This window comes from Schistosoma haematobium, chromosome 2 (genome assembly GCF_000699445.3).
Source record: "Schistosoma haematobium chromosome 2, whole genome shotgun sequence".
In the NCBI taxonomy this organism is placed as follows: Eukaryota; Metazoa; Platyhelminthes; class Trematoda; order Strigeidida; family Schistosomatidae; genus Schistosoma; species Schistosoma haematobium.
In genome coordinates this window covers 3,160,957-3,184,597 of record NC_067197.1, presented here as the reverse complement: position 1 = coordinate 3,184,597, position 23,641 = coordinate 3,160,957, and the positions used below count along the sequence as shown (strand labels likewise).

Sequence of the window (23,641 nt, the reverse complement as noted above, 5' to 3'; positions counted from 1 at the left end):
CCAATTATATGATTTTTGAAACTCATTTATCTTTTACAAAAAGTTATTTAATGGTTAAATTCATGAGTCGATTAAAGGTAGACCACAATGAAAAATCTGGAATGATCGGATGGACGTTACTTTCTAGTATAGGACGACTAAGCAGTGCGCATCTCCGACTTCGCACTCGGAATTCTAACCCATAACCTTGAGTCTCATGGGCGATATCTTAACCTCTAGAATAATGAGCCAGCCGGAATCCAACGCTGTTAATGCTAAAACTTGAACCAATCCATGATATTGCACCTACGTCCACCAATGTCTTCAGTGAGTAACTACCTCACAACAGACCCGGTTCAACTCCGTCGATTACGGCTTCTCACTAGAACTCCAGGAAATAAATCTTGAGGTCAGTCACTGGTGAGCACATCATAATTATCATCAGAATGAGCGTTTGTGGACATTGTAGTAATTTAACAGTTGAATTTGTTGCCACAATAAATAAGATTTTCAAATATTCAAAATAAATCAAGTGTAGATAAGGTTCGTTTGGCATATTTTTCTTGTGTAGTTTTAATCAGTATAAAATGTATTTAAATCACAAATCATACATTTGTGAAGCGCTCGCATGCGAGACCTTTAGGCCCTCGGTTCGATTCCTGCGAGGCGGGTTCATGGATGGGTACTGCTGAGGAGTCCCACAATAGGATGAAACGGCCGTCTAGTGCTTCCAGGTTTTCTATGATAATGTAGCTTCAATCGACTCATGATTTCAACTATTAAAATTACTATAATCTCCAAAAAAACCCTTCTGAAAATAAACTACCTTTACGAAATCGGTATACTAATATGAGTTTATTTCTTTAACTGGTTCTCTTCAACTTCATACAATCAAAGTATAAGGGTTGCGGAGATTATTAAATTTTTGATTGAGATCATAAACCGATTGATGTAAGACCACCTTTGGACACCTGGAAGCATCGGACGGCCGTTTCATCCTATTGTGGGACTCCTCAGCAGTGTGCATCCACGATCCCGGTCGCGTGATTCATACCATTGTACATATTTATCTATATTTGATCTCAAAGCGATCTTCATAACACATATGCTGGTTATAAAAGACATTACATAAGAACACAAATGTCTAGAAAAGTAAGAAAAAACAGAAGATCAATAATATCAAATACAAAAGTTTTCTGCGTTTACTTTCCTCCTCTTCTTTCCTCTTCAATAACATGAATAGGTTTCTTTTGTTATATAAATATAATGAGTGAATAGATTTACAATGGTAACTGAATATAACTCATATAAATTGTAACTAAGATAAAGAGACTATGAAATAAGATGTTACGTAAGTAATTGGAAATGACAGTCTTGAATGGTAAAAGTATCTAACACATGAATCGATTCATTTTAAAATATTCACCGTCTAATATAAATTGACCATAGTGAGATTAACTCAATTTCCTTCCGTTGTTGATTTCCTTCTTTACAGTTGTTATCTCTTAATTTCTAGAAAATTGTCTGGTTTTAAGGCTTTAATTAACCAATGAGAATTTGTGAAAGAAAAAATGAATTCTTGATTGATTTCATGAATCGATTGATGTTGGACCATTATTGTAAACCAAGAAGCACTGGATGGCAGTTTCGTTCCAGTATGGGACTCCTCAGAAGTGCATACATGAACCTGCACTCAGGATTTGAACTTAAGAACTAACAGTCTTACGTGCGAATGCTTAACATCTGGACTACTGAGCTGGTGGTCAACAGTGTTAATGTCTAACTTGAACCAATTCACGATAGTGAGCGACCGCCTTCCATTGTACCAAGTTAGATACCTGTCTCCATTTGACATAAATTATGTCCATTAGTCACGATTCATGATCTCAATCAAAAACCTAACAATCTCCACAACCTCATAGTGAAAACGGAATTCATCTTATTCAGATATGTTACCTATGCTTTTTCAAGCTTATTAATGAGAGAAACTGGTCTATATTTCTCAGGGAATATTTTACATTATTTTTATGTCACAAATCGTTTGTTAAACTGCCGTTAGTGTCAGTTACTATGTTATGCCCATGCAGCTTATTCTAGCTTATGGACAGGCCAATTTATCCATTCTTCTTGAGTCACCTTTTGATTTTGTTAATTATTCACTTTTCGCCTTTGATTGTTTTGATATGAACGTGTGTGTGTGTGTGTGCTTCTTATCCTATTCATCACATATCTGAAGCTTATTGTTGTCTGACTATAAATATCGATTCACGCTTGATTAAATCGAGTTGGCTGGCATTCCTTCTCTACTGCTCTCGCTCCGTTTCACATCACTCTCTTCTATTCACTACCTTTGCTTCGTTCATTTGATTGTCTGTCCATATTAGCGTGTACGAAACATACGTATTTAGGACTTCATTCTCGTATTTAACTTATTTCATTCCATTATTCACTTAGTCGATTCAAGTTGATGATTTTTATATATACGACGATTGATGATATGCATATTTCAATAACATTCATTCATATGATCGACTAGGAATCAGCTACCTGGCTACTGAAATACTAATCTACAAATTACATCTTATGTACATTGATCTATAGAAGTTCCTTTACCTAACTAATTCTTAGTCAGTATAACTGACATTAAATTATTATGAATACTAGACATATAGAGAAGAAAAAAATTCGACCTGATTTTAGACATTTCGATTCTAAACTACAACAACAAAACATCTTTTCCTATCAAATAGACTACTTAAAACATAATTGTCAATCATCTTAAATCATTTAAAGTATATTTTATTATTTCCAAATACTTCAATATTAACATCGTATTATAGTGAATACTACTTATATAGACAGATATAAGTAGTATATATAACACTAATAGAATGTTGAAAACATAGAAGCAGAAGGCTAAGATTAGAAAGGAATTGTGAATTGGAAGATTCAGACAGAATGTAAAGTAAAATTGATGGAAGATCTGTAAATGATGCATTTAATGTATAATTCTTATATTTTATTCAAAATATTCAACTGTAAATTGGTCATCCTCAATTAAATCTTCGAGATAAAATCATTGAAACTAAACACATTTACAGAGTTACATGTATATATCACAATAGCATATAAATGTACTTACTTACTTACGTCTGTTACCCCCAATGGAGCATAGACCACCGACGAACTCCACCTAAAGCCCCTCTGGAGATGATGCCGGTCTCGAACCTGGATAAAGGAGAAGGGTTGAGCATGGGGTTAACGATCCCATCCCGTAGAAAACCAGAAAAATAATATAGATGTACTTAGAATGTACGCATAAAGTCAAAATGTAGATTCCTATAAAAAATGCTTCTGTAATGGTTATTTAATCCAAGCAAATAACATAGTACATTTTTGAATTCAGACATGAATGCCCTGTTCACTCAGAAGTTAACTTCACTGGTTGGTTTGTTTAGCTGCGATGATAAGAGCTAGATTTTCATAAGGTAATATCATTTACGAAATACCATTCGATACTTAAATAATCATATTCTTCCTCCCTGATAAGCTTATTCAAAGGTTTGAAATACAGAGTTATCCGCATTGATAGAACAGACATTTAGGCACCGATTACGTGTCAGTGATTGAAGTATATCAGTAATGGTAATCTTTTTCCTTCTCAAACTTTTGAAGAATCATTTTAGTGGATGCGATTGAAACTAGTGAGCACCTTTCATTTGTGATGATAATGATCATTTATTGACTATTGATCAGCAATTAGAAGAAGTTCCCAGAGTTCTAATGAGAGACTTTTACCATATTAAGGAAAAGAGAGGTATCCATTGAAGATAATGAAACGTAATATTGTGAATTGACTAAACTTAAAAATGTACGTCACTGGATCACGTATCAAGGGTCTAGAGGTTAAATGTTTGCGTGCATGGATGACGTCCTTGGACAAGCGGTTGTGGGTGAGCATTTCTGAGGAGTACCATGTAAGGATAAAACGACCGCCGAGCACCAGGCCTTTAATGATTGTTGTTCGTAATTTAAATACAAATCTGAAATTTCTGAGTTAATGGTCATTTTAATATCCTAATTAGCTTCTTGATCAAATAATTACTCAATACTTAGTTTCTGATTACTTTCTGTCAAGCTTTATACTTATTCTATCATTTTAAAGCGTTCGCTGTTAAGTTATTCAAATGTAATATGATAACAGGGGGCTTGAATTTTAGTTCAAATGATTTCTCATTACATTTAAATAACTTACCGACTTCTACGTGAAGTTTGTGCTGATGATGTCGTTCAAAATAATAGCGAAAGCTCCACGAACAAAACATCCAGCTAAGAGAACAAAACTCCATCAAAAGCTTACCGACATACGTAATATACAAAGTTTAATCCATCGATTGAGTTCTGATGGAAACATTCCACAAGCTTTTAATCAGTTAACAAGAGTATTAATCATGTTTTTAAGTGATCAACGAAGTTTATACGAAACAATAAATAATTCACCTTTTTCATTGAAGATAGTACATTATGAGTAAAACGAAAGAGAAAATAGTCCCGTCATTCTTTACTACATGTTTGGCTGCAGTAAGGAACTCTCAGCAGACATTGTGTTATCAGTTACTATGTTAAGCCCATCAGCTTATTCTAGTTTCTAGATAGGTCAATTTATTCATTCTTGAATCTCATTTTGACCTTGTTAAGTATTCGCTTGTCAACATTGACTGTTTCTATGTTAGCAAATGTGTGTACATTTTTTTTATCTTACTCATTACATGTCTGTAACAGATTTTTGTTTGACTATAAATATTCATTAACGCTTGATTAAATCGAATTGGCTCACACAGCTCCATTGGGCGTCATTTCATTTCCTTCGCTTCGTACCTCTGATTGTTTGTCCAGATCAGTTAGTGTACAAAATATATGTATTCAAACAGCAATTCTCGTATTTGACTTATTTAATTCCTCAGCAGTGCACATCCACTATCCTACTCATGGGACTCGAACCCAGGGCCTTCAGTCTTACGCACGATCACTTAACCTTAAGACGAAACAGCCGTCCAGTGCTTCCAGGTTTTCAAAGGTAGTCTAACATCAATCAGTTCATGATCTCAATCAAAAACTTAATAATCTCCACAACCCTATACTGTTATTTAATTCCGTTATTCACTAACGCGAATTAAGTCGATAATTATGTAAGAGGATAGTTGATATGTATATTTCAACAACAATCATTTACACGATCACTCTGAGGTCATATTAAAAACCATTAAACTGACGAACCGGACGTGATTCTAACACACAGTCTTCTAATCTAGAGTTAGATTTAGAGCCATAAATACTTGCTTACGCCTGTTACTGCTCGTAGAGGAGCACAGGCCGACCACCAACATCGTCCATACAACTCTGTCCTGGGCAATCCTTTCAAATTCTTCTTAGTTGCTATTCATCCTTTTCATATCTGCTTCCAATCCCCGACGTAGTGTGTTTTTCATTCTTCCCCTGTTGCTCTTCCCTTCAGGATTCCAGGCTAGTGTTTGCCTCGTAATGCAGTTTGGTGATTTCCGTAATATGTATCCTAACCACTTCCAACGTCTTTTCCTAATTTTTTCTTCAGATAGAAGTTGATTTGTTCTTTCTTATAGTAGGTTGTTGCTGATGGTATTCCGTCAACGGACAATGATTATCTTGTATAGACAATTAATGATCGTTTTAGCAGTTCCCCATGTTTCAGCTGCGGACAGTGGAACTGTCTTGACATTCATCTTGAAGATTCTGACTTTGATATTGGTTGACAATTATTTTAAGTTCCATATGTTCTTCAATTGTAGGAACGATACATCTACTTTGCCAATCCTCGCCTTTACGTCTGCATCCGATGCTCCTTGTTCCATAATAACAGTTCATTTCTAACTATTCTAAAATATTATCAGAAAGGGTTTATGGCGATTTTAGAAATTTCATAGATTAAAATCATGAGTCAATTAAAGCTAGACCACCATGGAAAACCTGGAAGCACAGGGTGGCCGTTTCGTCCTAGTATGGGACTCCTCAGCAGTAGGCATCCACGATCTTGCACTCCGCCCAACGAGATTCGAACCCAGGACCTATCAGTCCTGCGCCAAGCGCTTAGTCAACTATTCTAAAACATTTTTAAAAAAATGTTTTCCAACAGTGTTTATCCGTCACTGATCTACATTTCTAGTTATTTCCGACAACTCGTACACACACACCCACACACATATATATACACACACGCAACATAAAATGTTTAATGTATGTAAGTAACTGTGGTTACGCCAAACAAACAAATAAATAGACAAAAATAAAACGTGACAAAAAGAGAAAAAACGTCTATACTAACCCCTATGATATTTCTATTTTAATCTTACAATATGAAACATCATAATACATTTTGATTGTTATTACAAAACAGTTGTCATCCATATTATGAATTACATAATTATGTTGTGAACAAAATAAAATAGTAAAGCTTATTACAATTGATTAATAAGTTGGCTAAGCATTTCTGAAATAGACTTATTTATTATGTAAGAGATTTCACTGGTTGAAATCATGAGTCATTTGGAGCTAGACCACTATGGAAAAATCTGGAAGCATTGGACGGTCGTTTCGTCCTAATATGAGACTCTTCAAGCAGTGCGCATCCACGATCACGCTACCCCACCCCTAGTGAAATTTCTAAAAATCACCACAAAACCTAATTTGATAATTTATTATATTCATTACCAATGAATCCGGTTACTATCCAGTTACAATAGTCATATTTGATAGATAATAATGATAGTGAACTTTACTGTTTGAATCATAACAATTTTTTGTTCAGATGTAGTTGTATAACTTAAATAATTCAACTTAAAATGATTAACAGATTAGGAGTTGTGGAGATTGTTAAGTTTATGATTGAGATCATGAACTGATTGATGTTAGACCACCATTGAAAATCTGAAAGCAATGGACGGCCGTTTCGTCCTATCGTCGGACTCCTCAGCAGTGCACATCCACGATCCCGTTCTCATGATTCGAACCCAGGGCCTTCGGTCTTACACGCGGACGCCTCATTTCTAAACCACTGAGCCTGCCAGCATCTAACACTGTTTGTTTCTAACCTCAACTAATCCACGAAATTGCGCGACCATCTTCCATTGTACTGAGGTAGACACCTGTTTCTACCTAACATGGATTAGCTCCACTGGTCACGGCCTCTCATTAGAACTCCGCGAATTTTCTCACAGAGCTAGTCTCTAGTGAGCACATGGTAATTATCAGTATAGAGTTGTGGAGATTGTTAAGTTTTTGATTGAGATAGGACGAAACGAACATCCAGTGCTTCCAGGTTTTCAATTGTGGTCTAACATTAATCGGTTCATGATCTGAATTAAAAGGATTAATTTTAGTAGTTGAGATCATGAGTCAATTGAAGCTAGACCATTACGATAAACCTCGAAACACTGGACGGCCATTTTGTCTTATTGTGAAGCTACTCATCAATCCGCATCTACGATCCCAGCTCATGAGATTTAAACCTAGGATTTATCAGTGGTTCCAGGTTTTTCATAGTGGTCTAACTTCATGATCTCAACTATTAAAATTACTATAATATCCAAAAAACCCCTTTCTAATATTAAAAGGATTATTTGCAATTATTGATGAGTTTTGAATATTGATGCTATGGGTTTTCTGAAGTTTAGAAAGGTGGAAGAAAAATATCTTCTTTAGCATTTATGTTTTTTATAAACTTTAAATTAATGCCAATATAGTAAGTGTACTGGTTACTGTCTCTATAGTGTATATATGCAGTATAAACAATGGGCTTTGATTAAGACTTATCCGTTAAGTGTATCACTGAAACTGAAATATTTCTAACAATGTCAGATTACTCATTTTGTACATAATTTGTAACAACAGACCGTGGAGAAGATTTGTAGCTTAGGTAGATGATTTTTATCGATGGACAATCGAACCATTCAGCTCAGAGTGCAACAATAGATTCATATACCCTCTTCAAACATATCTATAACAGAAGGGGTTTGTGGAGATTTTTAGAAATTTTCACAGATTGAAATCATGAGTCAGTTGAAGCTAGACCACCATTGAAAACCTGAAAGCACTGGACGGCCGTTTCGTCCTAGTATGGGACTCCTCAGCAGTGCGCATCCACGGTCCCGCACCACGCGGGGCTCGAACCCAGGACCTACTGGCTTCGCGCGCGAGCACTTAACCATTAGACCGCTGAATCGGCATCCAACGGTGTTAATGTCTAACTTCAACCATTCCACGAAGTTGCGCCACTGCTGAGGAGTCCCATACTAGGACGAAACGGCCGTCCAGTGCTTTCAGGTTTTCAATGGTGGTCTAGCTTCAACTGACTCATGATTTCAATCTGTGAAAATATCTATAACAATTTCGATGTACATTTCTGGTTGTACCTGTTTGGACTAGAGTTCTTTATGAAACTTTGAAATTGTTTCTGCTTTAATCACTGACATTATGAGGAATTTCGGCTTGAAATACTGTGTATATACCTGTCATTACTTACTGGATAGCGTTTTTTTAGTGAGCTAGTTTTTTATGGGATGGGGTCGTTAATCTCATGCTCAACCCTTCTCCTTTATCCGGGCTTGGGACCGGCAATAGCCGAAGAGGGGCTCCAGGTGGGGTATGCCCGTCATATCACCACTTTTTTCCGCTCAATATGAAGAATATATCTCAACAGCTGTATGAATCCTCATAGTATTACAATGAGTTTACGTTTAATAGTATTTATTTTTGAAAATTTAGCTCTCATACTCTTTGTGATCACAGTTCATCTCACCTTCACCATTTCATCTTTCTACGATATCTATCCTTTATTTCACGATCATCAGTCGTTGTCGATCTTTCTGATATACACACTCGAGATCATAAAAACTACCATTTGAGTTTCTTAATAAGAACAACATTTTTGTGTATTTATTTAGTCTACCAGTTACTATGTTGAAAAAATCTGTTATTATTTATCGTCATAGTTTAAATCACAAACTAATCTTATCTAGACCAGCACTGAAAACCTGGTACCACTAGACAATCGTTTCACACAGTACTCTCCATCAATGCTCATTCACAACTTCAACATCAGTAATCGCACCCAAGACCTTCGGTCTCATGCCAAAAGCTTAACCTGCAGATTACTGAGTCAACACCCAATGGTGTAAAAGTTTAACTTAAATTAATTCACGATACTGTACAATCCTTATACTTTGTTTGAAATGGAAAACAGTCTTACATCCAACAAGACTGAACTCCGCTGGTCACATTTCACTTCATCTCCCGAAGTTGTATAATCAGTGTTAGTCTAGATAAGATTAATTTATGATTTTATTTATGAGGATTCTACAATTATTTTTGTGGATATTATAGTATTTTAATAATTGAGTTCATGAGTTAATTGAAGGTAGACCACCATGAAAAACCTAGAAGCATTAGACGACCGTTTCGTTCTAGTTTGGGACTTCTAAGCAGTGCGCATCCACGATTCCGCTTCGCAAGATTCGGACCCAGGACCTATTGGTCTCGCAAGTAAATGCCTAGACTCTAGACCAATGAACGGGCCGTCATCCAACGGTAGTCGAAAAACAGGTTAAACAGTGTACTTTTTCTCATTCTAATCCCTAACAGTGAATAACTACTGTCCTATTCCAAACAAAAAAGGGGATTAAATCTAGTTTAATCAGATAAGCTAAAAATAGAAAATAAAAAGATAACTGTCTTGTTCAATTTAATAGTCTAAATAAATGAGAAATCCTTTAAAAAAGACAAGAAAAATCAATAGAGACAACAGTTGTCTAAGACTATCTAGAACTTCAACAGTTCATGATAGAATTCCTCTATTAAGTTGAAGTTATTCTAACCTACACAAACTATTAGATGTTTGTTTTAATAGTCAGAAATTGCAGTAAAAACACCTTGTAAATGATCAATTATTCAAATGAAATAGCCATTCTGATAAGAGATTCCTCAGAAGTGTCATGGATAGTTTTTAGTAGGGCCTTTTGTTTTGTCGTCATTTTGATCGGACGATGTTTGTTGACGGGCTCATCACTTTAATGGCCTGGGATCTGACTCTAATTAGATCGTATGAATGATTGTTATTGAAATATATATGTCACCTATTCTCGTATATAATCATCGACTTAAATCGCATTAGTCAATAACTCGAATTTTGTAAAGAATGTGAAACTCAATACCTTATCATATGATATCTTCGGATGTATATTCAACTAAGAACTGATAGCGGTAACACAGTAATCGTTTATTGAATTTCGCCTTAACAGTAATACAAATGACTTCATAGGCTTTTTTATTGTTTCATTTGTTCTTTTATTCATGTTGACTTTGCCATTTGCTTGACTTCTGATCATATCATTAACCTAATTTTATAAATACTTCAGTCAAGTTTATAAACAATAATTTGTTTATTTGAAAACATAAACGTTGGAACAAGGAGGCACCAAACACGTATGAATCACATAATAACAATGAGGCCAGTAGTGATTATTGATTTGTGTGAGAGCTATCATGCTGCCAGGGTGACCAAACCAATCCACGTGGTTTTCTTAGGTCAAGAGATCACACCACAACTCTTTCACCTAAACGTCTAATCTACAGGACCGTAGAGCAACGTAAGGAGTTACAGACTAATGGGAGCTGGTGACCAACAATACGTTCATACGCCATTTATTCCCTCAAGATCATGGAGACCATTTGTACCATTCGTTTGAAATCAGGGTATTCCAACTCCCTTAAATAGATCCCCTATATCCACCAACCCAATTCAGGCACCGGATATTCGCTTTTCATCCTCTTAATTTCGTAAATAACATTCCCATTGCGAGAATGTAGTGAGTAGGACATCCTTATCAGTGGTTATATACGCGTGACCATATGAGAGCATTTCGTGAGGAGGAGCTGACTCTCCTCACCTTCGAGCGTACCAGGGCATTTGGGGGCATTTAACAACCATCTATAAAGTTTGAGCGACGCTACGGTGACCTTGAGAGTATTCACCTAATAAATAGGACCAAATGTGGGTTATAAACCACTGTGGAGAATTAGAATTACGATTAACAGTTGATGGTTAAGGTTAAGAACTAGATTTAGAGTGTCCATCACGAACTGGCGTCATCTATGATACCAAAACGCTATCCAACACCTTTTATCTTACACCTGATTGGTTCGTCCATAAATTATAATCTCTCTGCTTTACAAAAAATATTGTATTCTAAAAACTATGTACGTGTTCTTAATTAAAAAAATACTTGCTTATCTCAGATACAATACAATTTTTGTGTTTACTTAACTTTAGGTGGAAACATGTGAATTAATGATGGACAAAGCAACAAGTCGTCATCGAGGTTAGTTTTGTTTTAATTAGTGGTATGAGTCGTTTTTTTTTCAATATTGTCAAATAACTCAAGAAAATTCATTTATGACTGGATACCGAACCAGTATGGAACTTATCCGTAATGAACAGTTACAACCCAGGAGATGATGATAGAATCAGAGACTATAATGCTTAGATCGTTACTTTTGGTAATCTAATAATGAAGTTTCATGATCTTCATATCAATTCCAAGTCATGATATGGCTAAAAAGAGATATGAATAGGTATACTCTACATTTCTAACTCATTCAAATTCAGCTATATATATAGATAGCTCTATATGTTTATCAATGTTATTCTAATTCTAACTACTCATTATACTACTGAATTATACTTAAACGATTAATCATAAACCGAAAGAAAAAAGAAAGATGAAAAGAAATACAAAAAAGGAGGTCAGTTGAAACCAAAGGGGTCACAAATTGTTATGAACAAACAAAAAGAACAACTAGCTATCAGGCACAAAGACAAATAACAATGATAAGACATATTATATTGGATAGAATTCCACATAGATCAAAGTTATGTACAATACAACTTGATAACTTATTAATTATGCGTGTTTGCTTTTTAAAACTAAAAAAGGGCGGTAATTAGGGTACAACAAAAAAAAACAAACGACGACAAGTAAGGAAAAATGTAATCACGACAATTGTTTATGACTGATTGAAGGAAGTGAACTTTTGACCTATAACCTGAAGGTAGAATAGTTTATATTCACTCATATTGAACAGTTGGATAGATAGATAGTTGAAAGTAGTCAATATTGCTTTAAACAGTTTGAAGATAATACGTGGGTAGTTAAGGCGAATATCCCCATCCCCCCCTCAAAAAAAGGGCATGAATACATAAAGATTTTGTTTTTATTCAAACAGAAATATGAACAGTAAACAGTTTATGGTAATCAAGATTGGCCGCTTATCTAGAATATTTTAAGCGATTTAAAATGCTGACAGGATGGTGGCTAGAAATGGAATCCAAGATTTGCGTTTCTTTCTATTTAGGACTCGTTATCTAGATGTAAATACATGTGTTGATGTTTACTCTGAGACTCGAACTCAGTACCATTCACTCTAAACCTTATCGTGTTATCCACTTAGCTAATGGTTATTTGAACTCAGTAGTTAAGTGGATAATGTGATGTTTACAGTCATGAACCCACTAGGTAAGTGATTCGAAAACACTTACGCTTCTACTGGAGCACTCAATTATATGGTCAGTGTTTTGACTTTCACTAGTTCATATTTTCAACAGCATGTAGTTACCCACATTGGTACCCGTATAACACCTTACATGACTGAACTCCATTGATTATTGCTTATCAGTAAAATCCTAGGAATTCCTTTTTCCACGTGAGTTCTAACAGTTACATGAAATTCACTTGGTATTATTTACTTGAATCTCCCCATTGATGTTTACTACTGCAATTGACTAATTTCTTAGTGGCATATGTGTATACTGTGCGTATTGCCTCGATATCACCTTAATTCATAAACATTCTAAGCAATGATGGATAGTGGCTAGCAGTGGAACCCAGGAGGCGCGTTTCGTCCTATTTCGGCTATCAGGACTTAATAGTTAAGTGGATAACGTGATGGCGTTTGAAGTGGACGGTACTGGGTTCGAGTCCCAGGCTGAACATGATCTCTGAGGTGCAAGTACATAAAACCGACGAGTTCCATCTAGAACGAAACACGCGTCCTGGATTCCCCTGATAACCACTATCTATGTTTGTTTATCTCAATGTTCATGATCCAAATCTTTTTACTTTGTCCATAGTAACAATGGCTAATCTTTTGTTCAATTTTGACTGTAATACATTCATTATTCTGGTTAGAATTATACCTAATTTATCGGATGAGATAAAAAAGAAGTAAAACAACCTAAAAAATGATAGAAAAACCGGAAGTATATACAATTCAGTACTGATTAATCTAACACTGAGATGTGTTCTCTCTCTTTCTCTCTTTTTGTAGTTACATTACCATTTTTGTACATTATCCAGCTGATTTTTTTTGAAAAACTATGTATCCTATAAAATTGTCAACTATATTTCAAAAGCTCTATATAGAACCTAAAAAACTGCCCCCGAATGCCCTGATACGGCTTACAGTGAGGAGAGTCGGCTCTCCCTCACGAATTGCTCTCACATGGTCACGCATATATAACCACTGATAGGGAAGTCCTACTCACTACATTCTCGCAATGGGAATGTTATTTACGAAATTAAGAGGATGAAAAGCGAATATCCGGTGCCTGAATTGGGTTGGTGGATATAGGGGATCTATTTAAGGGAGTTGGAATACCCTGATTTCAAACGAATGGTACAAATGGTCTCCATGATCTTGAGGGAATAAATGGCGTATGAACGTATTGTTGTTCTCCAGCTGCCATGAGTCTGTAACTCCTTACGTTGCTGTATTCTCTTGTGGATTAGACGTTTAGGTGAAAGAGTTGTGGTGTGATCTTCTAACCTGAGAAAACCACGTGGATTGGTTTGGTCACCTTGGCAGCATGATAGCTGTCACACAAATCAATAATCACTACTGGCCTCATTGTTATTGTGTTTGATACCTCTTTGTATGAACGCTTATGTGTTCAAATGAATGATTTATTCATATATACAATTGATGAATACTACTACTACTTATCATAAAATTTCATTAAATTAATCAATTACAATAGTTTCCAAATTTTCATTGTCCCTTTCAATCAGTCTACATTCAACTATGAAATACTCACTAGGTGGAGTTAGTTCAATGTTTGTTTGTTTATTGGAGTTATTTTAAGATTTAAGATTAGTGTTGATACATTTATGAAGTTGAAGTACAATTCACACACACACACAGGCACACACGCACACACGCACGCGTACATACCCATAGATAAACAACTCGAAATTCATCATTATTTAACTTGTGTCTCTATATTTTGTTTCTAACGGGTTTACCTTGACCTCATATTTATTGCATAAATAAATTTTTTTTTGTTCTTGAAATATATAAATCAGTTTATTTAAACTTATTTGAAAAACAAACAAAAAACTAATTGAATTAGTGTCCATGGTATTAATATCAAATCACTTTATTGTACATGAAATTCTTGGACAAATACTAGATTATGTGTATAGGGTTGTGGAGATGTTATAACGCTCATGTTTTACTTTGTCTAATGTTATAACGGGACTTGATTTACCTTAGACGAATATCTACACTAGATTCCTCTCCCAGTTTCTATTCTACAAGACGTCAACATAACTCAGATCAAGAACATGTGATTAGCCTGACCACAATGTAAATATATTTCCGCACAAATTACGCCCCCAAATGCCCTGGTACGGCCGTGAGTGAGGAGAGTCCGCTCTCCTGCTGGAAATGCTCTCACACGGCCACGCGTATATAGATTCTACCAGGAAAGTCCTACTTACTGCCTTCTCGTTGCGAGGGCGTTGTTTACAAAATTGAGAGGATGAAAAGCGAATCTCCGGCGCTTTAACCGGGTTGGTGAACATGGAGAGTCCACCTAGGGGAGTTGGAAAACCCTGACTCCAAACCAATGATGCACATGGGCCCCAGTATCCTGAAGGAACAAATGGCGTATGAACCGATCGTTGGTCACCGGCTATCATATGACTACATCTCCTTACGTTGCTCTACTGCCTTGTGGAACAGACCTTCAGGTCGAAGGCTTCGGATGTGGCCCCCTAAGAAAACCACCTGCTTCGGTTTTGGCACCCGGGCAGTACCACAGCCCTCACACATATCAAATGAGATTTGTGTGGCGCATATGTATTTGGTGCCTCCTTGTACCAATATCTATGTGTTAATAACAACAATGAACAATCAGTAATAAGTGAGTCATAATAATAACAAGGATAAGGGAATATATAACTCATCTGACACTTGTCAGACTATCTACATGTCTGACTAAGCGGACAACCAATCATTATCATTCACACCTACACATCAGGAGATTATTAAGTTTTATTTATTTATTGAGAGCATGAGCCGGTTGATGTTAGACCACAATTGAAAACCTGGAAGCACTGAACGGCCGTTTTGTCCTATAATAGGACTAACACTAACACCGTTGGATGACCACTCAGTGGTCTAGAGGTTAAGCGTTCGCGCGCTAAAGTGATAGGTCCTGGATTCGAATCCCGCGATCGGAATCGTAGATGCGTACTGCTGAGGAGTCTTACAATAGGAAAGAATCGCCGTCCAGTGTTTCCAAGTTTTCCAAAGGTGGTCTAGCTTTAATCGATTCATGAATTCAATCACAAAAAATTACTAAAATCTCCATAAAAACCCCTTTTTGATTAATTACGTAGATGTATTACTCATTGTAAAATACAATATGATGAATAATAGTCCACTTTAGGAAATGATATTTACACGAGTTGCTAGTAATTCATGTTACTGTCTGTATGTATATACAATCCATGTATATGAAACTCTCAACTAAATAGAAAATACACTCATTTCCGTGTTTTGAGGACCGGATATTAACGACTGTTAATTTAACAGTTGTCCGTTGTATTATAGTGAACGAGAATACAACTGGAGACAATCGATTGTATTTAAACACAAAATTGCATAATCACTTAGTAAAATATGAGAATTATTCAGCAAATACTTCATTTGCAAAATATCAATCAATTGTGTCCTTCATTTCTACACCAATCATTGTCTGTTCATTATTAGCTTTCCGTTGACAGACATTTCACTCTCGATTGATAATATATACTACTTATATTATCTGTCCATATCAGTAGTACAAACCACAGTATGACTGCTCTAATTTGTAGTCTATCTCTTGAGTTCTTAAAATACTTATGTTTCCATTCTTTGTTTTGCTTTTAAATTACTTTATCCTTTCATCGTGTTCGCTCTAAGTCTATCGATTAGCAAGGAATTCGTTTCTATCTTTGTTAAACCAGTCAGTACAGTTAGCTATGCTTAAAAGGAATTGATATAAAACATGAAAAACAAGGGTATATCAGTATAAGTTGTGGAGATAGTCAAACTTTCATTAAAATCACGAATAAATTAGATAAAGTTAGATAACCACTATAAATCTGGAAGCATTAGATAGCCATTTCAATGGTTGTTTAACTTAGATCAGTTTGTGATTTATTATTACTACCTTCAGCACTCTCCGCAACAAACCAAAGTCTTTTCTCAGAAGCCCGGGAAAGAATAATGAGGAACAGTAAAGAGGGGTGGCCAGACAAAAATATGGCACAAGTCCATGAAATCACTGACAAGTGGACTAAGCCATGTTGGTAGGTGTAGACTATCTGGTTGGGGACCGCGAGATGATAGCAACCAATGGTTAGAGACCCTGAATGACATGGCTCTCAACCGTTTGCGATGATGCAGGTGCATCCACTGTTTGTGTTCTCCCAAATTCTAATCTTCTGAACTTTTCATGTCCTTTTTCTTTTTCTCTTTCCAAATTTATTTCACTGTATTATACTCCTTGAATAACAACTGCAAACCCTAATGTTCCTGGTTACTGCGTATACTCTTACTATCTCTACCACTACGAAATCTGAGGCGACAACTGTATCTGTGTGCTAATGTGGTGTGGCAAATCGAACTGATGTACGTACGTACGAAGTTCTACGTTGTTACTGACTGACTGGCTGACTAACTGTAAAGAGGTATGATGTATCTATTCAGTTCAGTTAAATTTTTCTTTAAAAAAAAATATTTTCCAGTTTTCGGATAATTATCCATTGGATTTTTAATATTCAAGTTTATCTGATTGCTAAACTACAAGATTATCTGTATGTATTTGTGGTTATATATTAATAGATGTTAATCTAATTCTTTAAACTGGATCAAATAGTTGCTGAAAAGTTTAATATTGACATCTTTAAATGCTAGAATTACCTATACTAGTTTTGACAAGTAATAGAAAATCTTGACCAACCTTGATCAAAGCTATCGTTACTCTCTTCTAATTCAGTGATACTATTCTGTAGTTTGATAGTCCTTGGTCTTGTAATACCGATTTCAAGGATATTATTTCAGAGCTTTTAAATAGTACAGAGTAAATTTCCATTGCAATGTACTCATCATTTGACAATAATATTTCATTTTAATAGTTGAGATCATGAGCCAATTGAAGCTGGACCACCATGAAAAACCTGGAAACACTGGAAAGTCGTTTCATCCTACTGTAGGACTCCTCAGCAGTTCGCATTCATGATCCATTAACACCACTGGATGCCGGCTCAGTGGCCTGATGTTCAGGCACTGGCGAGCAAGACTGATAAGTCCTGGGTTCGAATCTCGTGAGGTGGGGTCGTGGGTGCGCATTCCTGAGTAGTCCCATAGTAGGACGAAACGGCTGTTCAGTGCTTCCAGGTTTTCCATGGTGGCCTAGCTTCAATTGACTCATGATCTCAATTATTAAAATTACCATAATATCCACAAAAACTCTTCTGATAATAATCTTTATTTCTAAACGTTTCTACGGACCACATAAATCAACAAAATATGATTTTATATTTAAGCTTATCTTTTATTACATTTCAACAATTAAAAACATTCGTCACTGTTACTCAAGGTGTTCCTACGTCTGGGAACCTTGAGGTTTAGGTTCCGAACAACTTATTTTCGATATGGGATTGGTGGATGAGTTAAGTATGCGTTGACTGCTCAAATTAACTACTAAAGTTTCCCCCAACACCCGGCATCTTCATGTGGAGGTTTTCATATTATGTAATCTGCCTCTAGAAAAAAGAACTACATAATTTGCATATTCCAATCTAACAAGAGAGTTATCATCATAAAAGAAAAGGTTAATCAATGATAATCCATTAAAATGCTTATGTAATCATACTAGATTTTTGTTTTTGATTGAGATTATGAACCCATTGATTTTAGACCACAACTGAAAACCCGGGAGCACTGCATGGCTGTTTCGTCCTGTTGTGAAACTCCTCAGCAGTGTGCATCCACTATCCCAATCGCGGTATTCGAACCCAGGTCCTTCAGCCTTGAGCACGAACGCTTAACCTACTTGACCACTGAGCCGACATCCAATGGTGTTAATGTCTAACATCAACCAATTCACGAAATTGCGCGACCATCTTCCATTGTACTGAGATAGATACCTATCTCTACCCGACGAAACGGCCGTTCAGTGCTTCCAGGTTTCCAACGGTAGTCTAACATCAATCGATTCATGATCTCAATCAAAAACTTCATAATCTCCACAACCCCTATACTGATAGATTTTGGTTATTTAATAATTTAATTGTAGGCCATTTTCTCATTTATTGTTTTTTAGGTTTTGGATTTGTTACATTTGAAAGTGAACAAGCAGCTGAAAAAGTTTGCTCAATTCATTATCATGAATTAAATGGGAAAATGGTAAGTATATAACTTCAATAGTTACATAATAATATTCCTTTTTTTATTATTAATGAACTTTAAACTATATGAAATAATACCATAAGTATCAAAACTCGATAACTCCGCCTGTAGCTCTTCTAGAGTTACTGCCGGTCCCAAGCCCGGGTAAAGGAGGATGTTATAAATCACTATCAAAGATAGATAGTGGTTAGTAATGGAATCCGAAAATGCGGGTTTCATCCTATTTCGGACTCGTCAGCTGGATGTACTTGAATATCAGAGTTGGTATTCGCTCTAAGACTCGAACCCAGTACTGTTCGCCTCAAACACCATCATGTTTTCTACTTATCTACTGAGTCCTGTTAACCTTTAGATTGTGCAATGGGATGAAGTTTAAATTCACTTGATATGGTTTAATTGAATCTTCCGATTGATGTTTAAGACTGTAATTGATTAGTCTCTTATTGGTCTATGTGTATACTGTGTGTATTGTTAATTAAGTTTATGTCCAATGTGATTAATGTTTCATTTCACTTAGCAACAATTGATGAGGTTAGTTACAAATTCGCTGAAATTTTCATTTAATTTAATCTTTAAATTGAATAAACCACTTCCTCGTTTATTTTAATTCACATGTCAAATTGTCAGACTACTGTGGATTGATTGAATCTCAAAAAGATTTAATACATGTACTGGTTTACTTGACTATTAATTTATGAAATTGAATTAACCTCCAGTTTTCGCTTGACATACATTAGATTTTACTGAAACATAAAGCGAATAATGAGAAAAAACCAAGGTTGAATTCATAAGTTGATAAAGGTCGATGATCATGAAAAATCTGGAAGCATTGGATGGCCGTTTTGTTCTAATATAGGACACTTCAGTAATGCACATCCACAATCTCACATGCGGAATTCCAACCCAGGATCTTTGATCTCGTATAAGAACGCTTGACCTCTAAACCACTGAGCTGGCCAACATACAACGGTGTTAATGATGTCTAACTTTAACCAATACACGAAATTGCACCACTATCCGACTGATTATCTTATTTGGATTTTATTTTTGGTTAAATTAATCAGGCAATTTAGTAGTCGTAATCAATTAATATCCAGAAGCAGAAGTTCGATTGAGATTAGTGCATTTAAATAAATTCAGTTCATACATAAAAACCTTCCATTAGAACATTCATTCAATCTATATATTAGATTGAATGTAAATCTCTTACACAAACACTGTGAATAATCATATGATTGTACACATGATTAGAAATTATAAGGATGTTCTTAAGTTTTGTATACCTTTTGCCTTTTACCGAAATACCATAAATTTCATAACAGTAAAACTTGCTAATTTCAGTATATTTATCTTAGAGTTCTTCTGAACTAATTCGGTTTCAACAAAACTTATTTACTTACATACTTATTTACGCCTGTTACTACTCGTGAAAGAGCATAGGCCGGCCAATAGAACTCTTCATCCAACCATGTCCTAGACAATCCTTTCTTGAGGGGTCACACACGGAGCCGTCAACCTGAATGTCTGATCCACAAGGAAGTGGAGCGACGTCAAGGGACGTAGTTCCATGGTAGCCGGTGACCAACGATACGCCATTTGTTCCCTCAGGATCCTGGAGCCTGTGAGCACTATTAATTTGGAATCAGGGTTTCCCAACTCCCCTAGTTCGATTCTTTATAACCATCCACTCGGTTAAAGTACCGGACATTCATTTTTCGTCCCCTCAGTCTCGTGAACAACATCCCAGTCGTGAGAAGGCAGTGAGTAGGACTTCCCTATCAGTGGTTGTATGCGCGTAGCCATGTGAGATCATTTTGGTAGGCATTATGAACTCTCCCCACCTTCGGCCGTACCAGAGCATAAACTAAATCAATCTCTATGACCTCATCAATCATGCGATATCATTTTGTAGTTAAGTGAAAGTTTCATTATTGGCTTAATACTTACGTAATTCCTTAAATAAATCAATAATATTTCAAGTATTTTATTCAAACATTTGACATTTTCTAAGTGTAGTTTAAGTGGTAATATATTGAAATAGACTATAGATTTGTTTAGAATGGTATTGTTTACATGGATAGTTACATAATAGACATAAACTATATACATATGGATGACAAGCAATCTTTATCATTCTATCATTGATAAGTTGAATTTCTTATGTTCTTTGTTATGTTTCAATAACAACTTCAAATACAATTGTCAGTAGAGATTCTGTTAAAGATAATGAAATCTCATTCAATGTAAATGTAATAGAATTTAAAAATGATTGTTTGTTAACTAACGACTATTGAATTGAATGAAGCAGTTATCCATCGAAGACAATGGAAGATAGTCAGACAATATTGTAAATTGGTAGAAGTTAGACATTAACAACGCGGAGTGGTAACAGCTCAATAGTTCACAGATTAAGCGTTTGCTCATGGGACCGAAGGTCATAGGTTCGAATTCCGCATGCGTAATCATGAGTGCGCACTACTAAAGAGTCTCATACTAGGACGAAACAGTCATCCGTTACTTTCATCATTTCAATCAAAACTCAACAATCTTCACAATCCTATTTACATAGAAAGTTGAAAATTTGACTAGAAAGAAAACGACGCCTTTTCCTAATTCTACAATAAAGAGAAGGTTTTTATCCCAGTTAATAACAGTATATTATTGTTTACTTAAATGACACTTAATTTGATTGACTTGTAAAGTGTTTATTTGTTTACTAAAGTGATTATACTCAAACGGATTAATATAATTAAGCGAATCATCGTTTAAAAACAATTTATTGTATTTTCGATATACTTGAATTCATGAGTGATAGGTAGTTGCTAGCGATGGAATCTAAGAAGCGCATTTCTTCCTATTTCGGACTCGTCAGCTGGATATGCTTGCATCTCTGAGTTGGTGTTTACATTGAGATTTGAAATCATAACCATTCGCTTCAAACATCAACGCGATATCGAATTAGCTACTGAGTTCTGATAGCAACCTGATTGTGAAATGGGTTTAAGTATAAATTCATTTGATATCGCTTACTTGAATCTTCCCATTGATATATAATGCTTTAATTGATGAATCTCCTGTTGGCATATATGGATACTTTGTGTTTTGCCTTGATAATGCTTTAATTGGGAGCTAGTTTTGAGTCCCAGAGTGAACATTAACTCTGAGATTCACGCACATCCGTCTGACGAGTCCCAAATAAGACGAAACACATGTTCTGTATTCCATCGTTAGCCACTATCCATCTTTGTTTATAATGCTTGTGAATTAAGGCAATATCGAAGTATTCCTTATATTATGCACATATAACAACAAGAAACTGATCATTTACGATCCTAAACAACAATCGGAAGATACAAGCAGTAGGCATCCATGATCCCGCCTCGAGAGATTCTAATCCAGGACCGATCTGTCTCGTGAGTAAACGCTTAACTTTTAAACTACTGAGCTAGCCGTCATCCAACGGTGTTAATGATATTTAACTTCAACGAATCCATGTTATTGAGCGACACATCCAACATTGTCTTCAGTGAGTTAGACCATTATGGAAAACCTAGAAACACTGGACGACTATTTTGTCCTAATATGGGAATGTTCAGCAGTAGGTATCCACGATCTGGCCTCACGAGATGTGAACCCAAGACTTTTGGTCTATAATCTCATATGCAAACGGATACTTTTATGCATTTTGAATTAGAGTTTATAGTTTTATTGGTAAAAGAATGGGACAATTGTCACAAGTTATTCACATGCGACTGTTTCAAGATTCACTATCCTAAGTTACTTTATAATAACTGCCACCTAATATTAATTATTTAAAATAGACAGTATAATTTTTTTTAAAGCCTGATCTCGATTTACTATTCTACACTGACTTAATTCAAACTTGAATTATAACCTCTGGTTACTAGTGAAAAACTGTCGATATGATTCCTTCAGTAAAGGTAAATTGAACTTCGACTTACCTTCTAAAAAACCCTGCTTAATAGTAACGGAGTTGAATATGAATTCTTGAGGTTCATAAGAGAAGTGATGAGTAGTGAAGATAATATATAGTAGTTATTGACTAATGTCATTAGACTGCCTCATGATCTGATATGAACTAGTTTTAGTCAATCCATTAGGATAAATGTAATAGATTTGCCACAAGACCTAGCTGTGGTGCTATCAATCATTGCCAGATTTATGAATATTTATTGCTGAGGAGTCTCATGAAAAAAGTAAACATCAGTATAGAGTTGTGGAGACTGATGTCGCTCAACTTCGTTGATTGGTTGAGGTTAAACATTAACACCGTTGGATGGTGGCCGGCTCAGTGGTTTAGAAGTTAAGCGTCCGAGCGCAAGACTGAAGGTTCTGGGTTCGAATCTCGCGAAGCGAGATCATGGTTGGTCACTGCTGAGGAGTCCAGCAACAGAACGAAACGGCCGTGCATTGCTTCCAGGTTTTCAATTGTGATCGAGCATCAATCGGTTCATGATCTTAATCAAAAAATAAATAGCTTTTTAATTTAAAATTAATATTGCTTCGTAATGAAATCTAACTTTTATCATTACAAACCTTTCAAATGAAATAATTCCTCATTAAAACAATATCTAACCAATAATAAGACAGTTTGGATATGATCTGAATAACTGAGAATGTTCTGGATGTAAACAAATTGAAAATTCGCAAATTGTTGTTAAAATGGCTGACAAAATTAAGAGAATTGATCATTCGCTCACTAATGACTGATTTTAAGATGTATTTCCTGGAGTTCTAGTGAGAAGCCATGACTATTGGAGTCCGTTGTGAAGCACTGACTCAATAAATACAATAATGAACGGTTGTGAAATTTTAG

General features: G+C 35.6%; 1 protein-coding gene across 1 annotated transcript in view; it reads left to right on the top strand.

The window, feature by feature from the left end:
* Positions 1 to 23,641, top strand: part of MSI2_3 (RNA-binding protein Musashi 2) — an 82,605-nt gene that overhangs the window by 1,501 nt on the left and 57,463 nt on the right. Inside the window, exons 2-3 of the mRNA XM_051214139.1 lie at positions 11,339 to 11,387; positions 18,719 to 18,801. Coding sequence (XP_051067271.1) covers positions 11,339 to 11,387; positions 18,719 to 18,801 — 132 coding nt within the window. The remainder of the gene's footprint in view (positions 1 to 11,338; positions 11,388 to 18,718; positions 18,802 to 23,641) is intronic.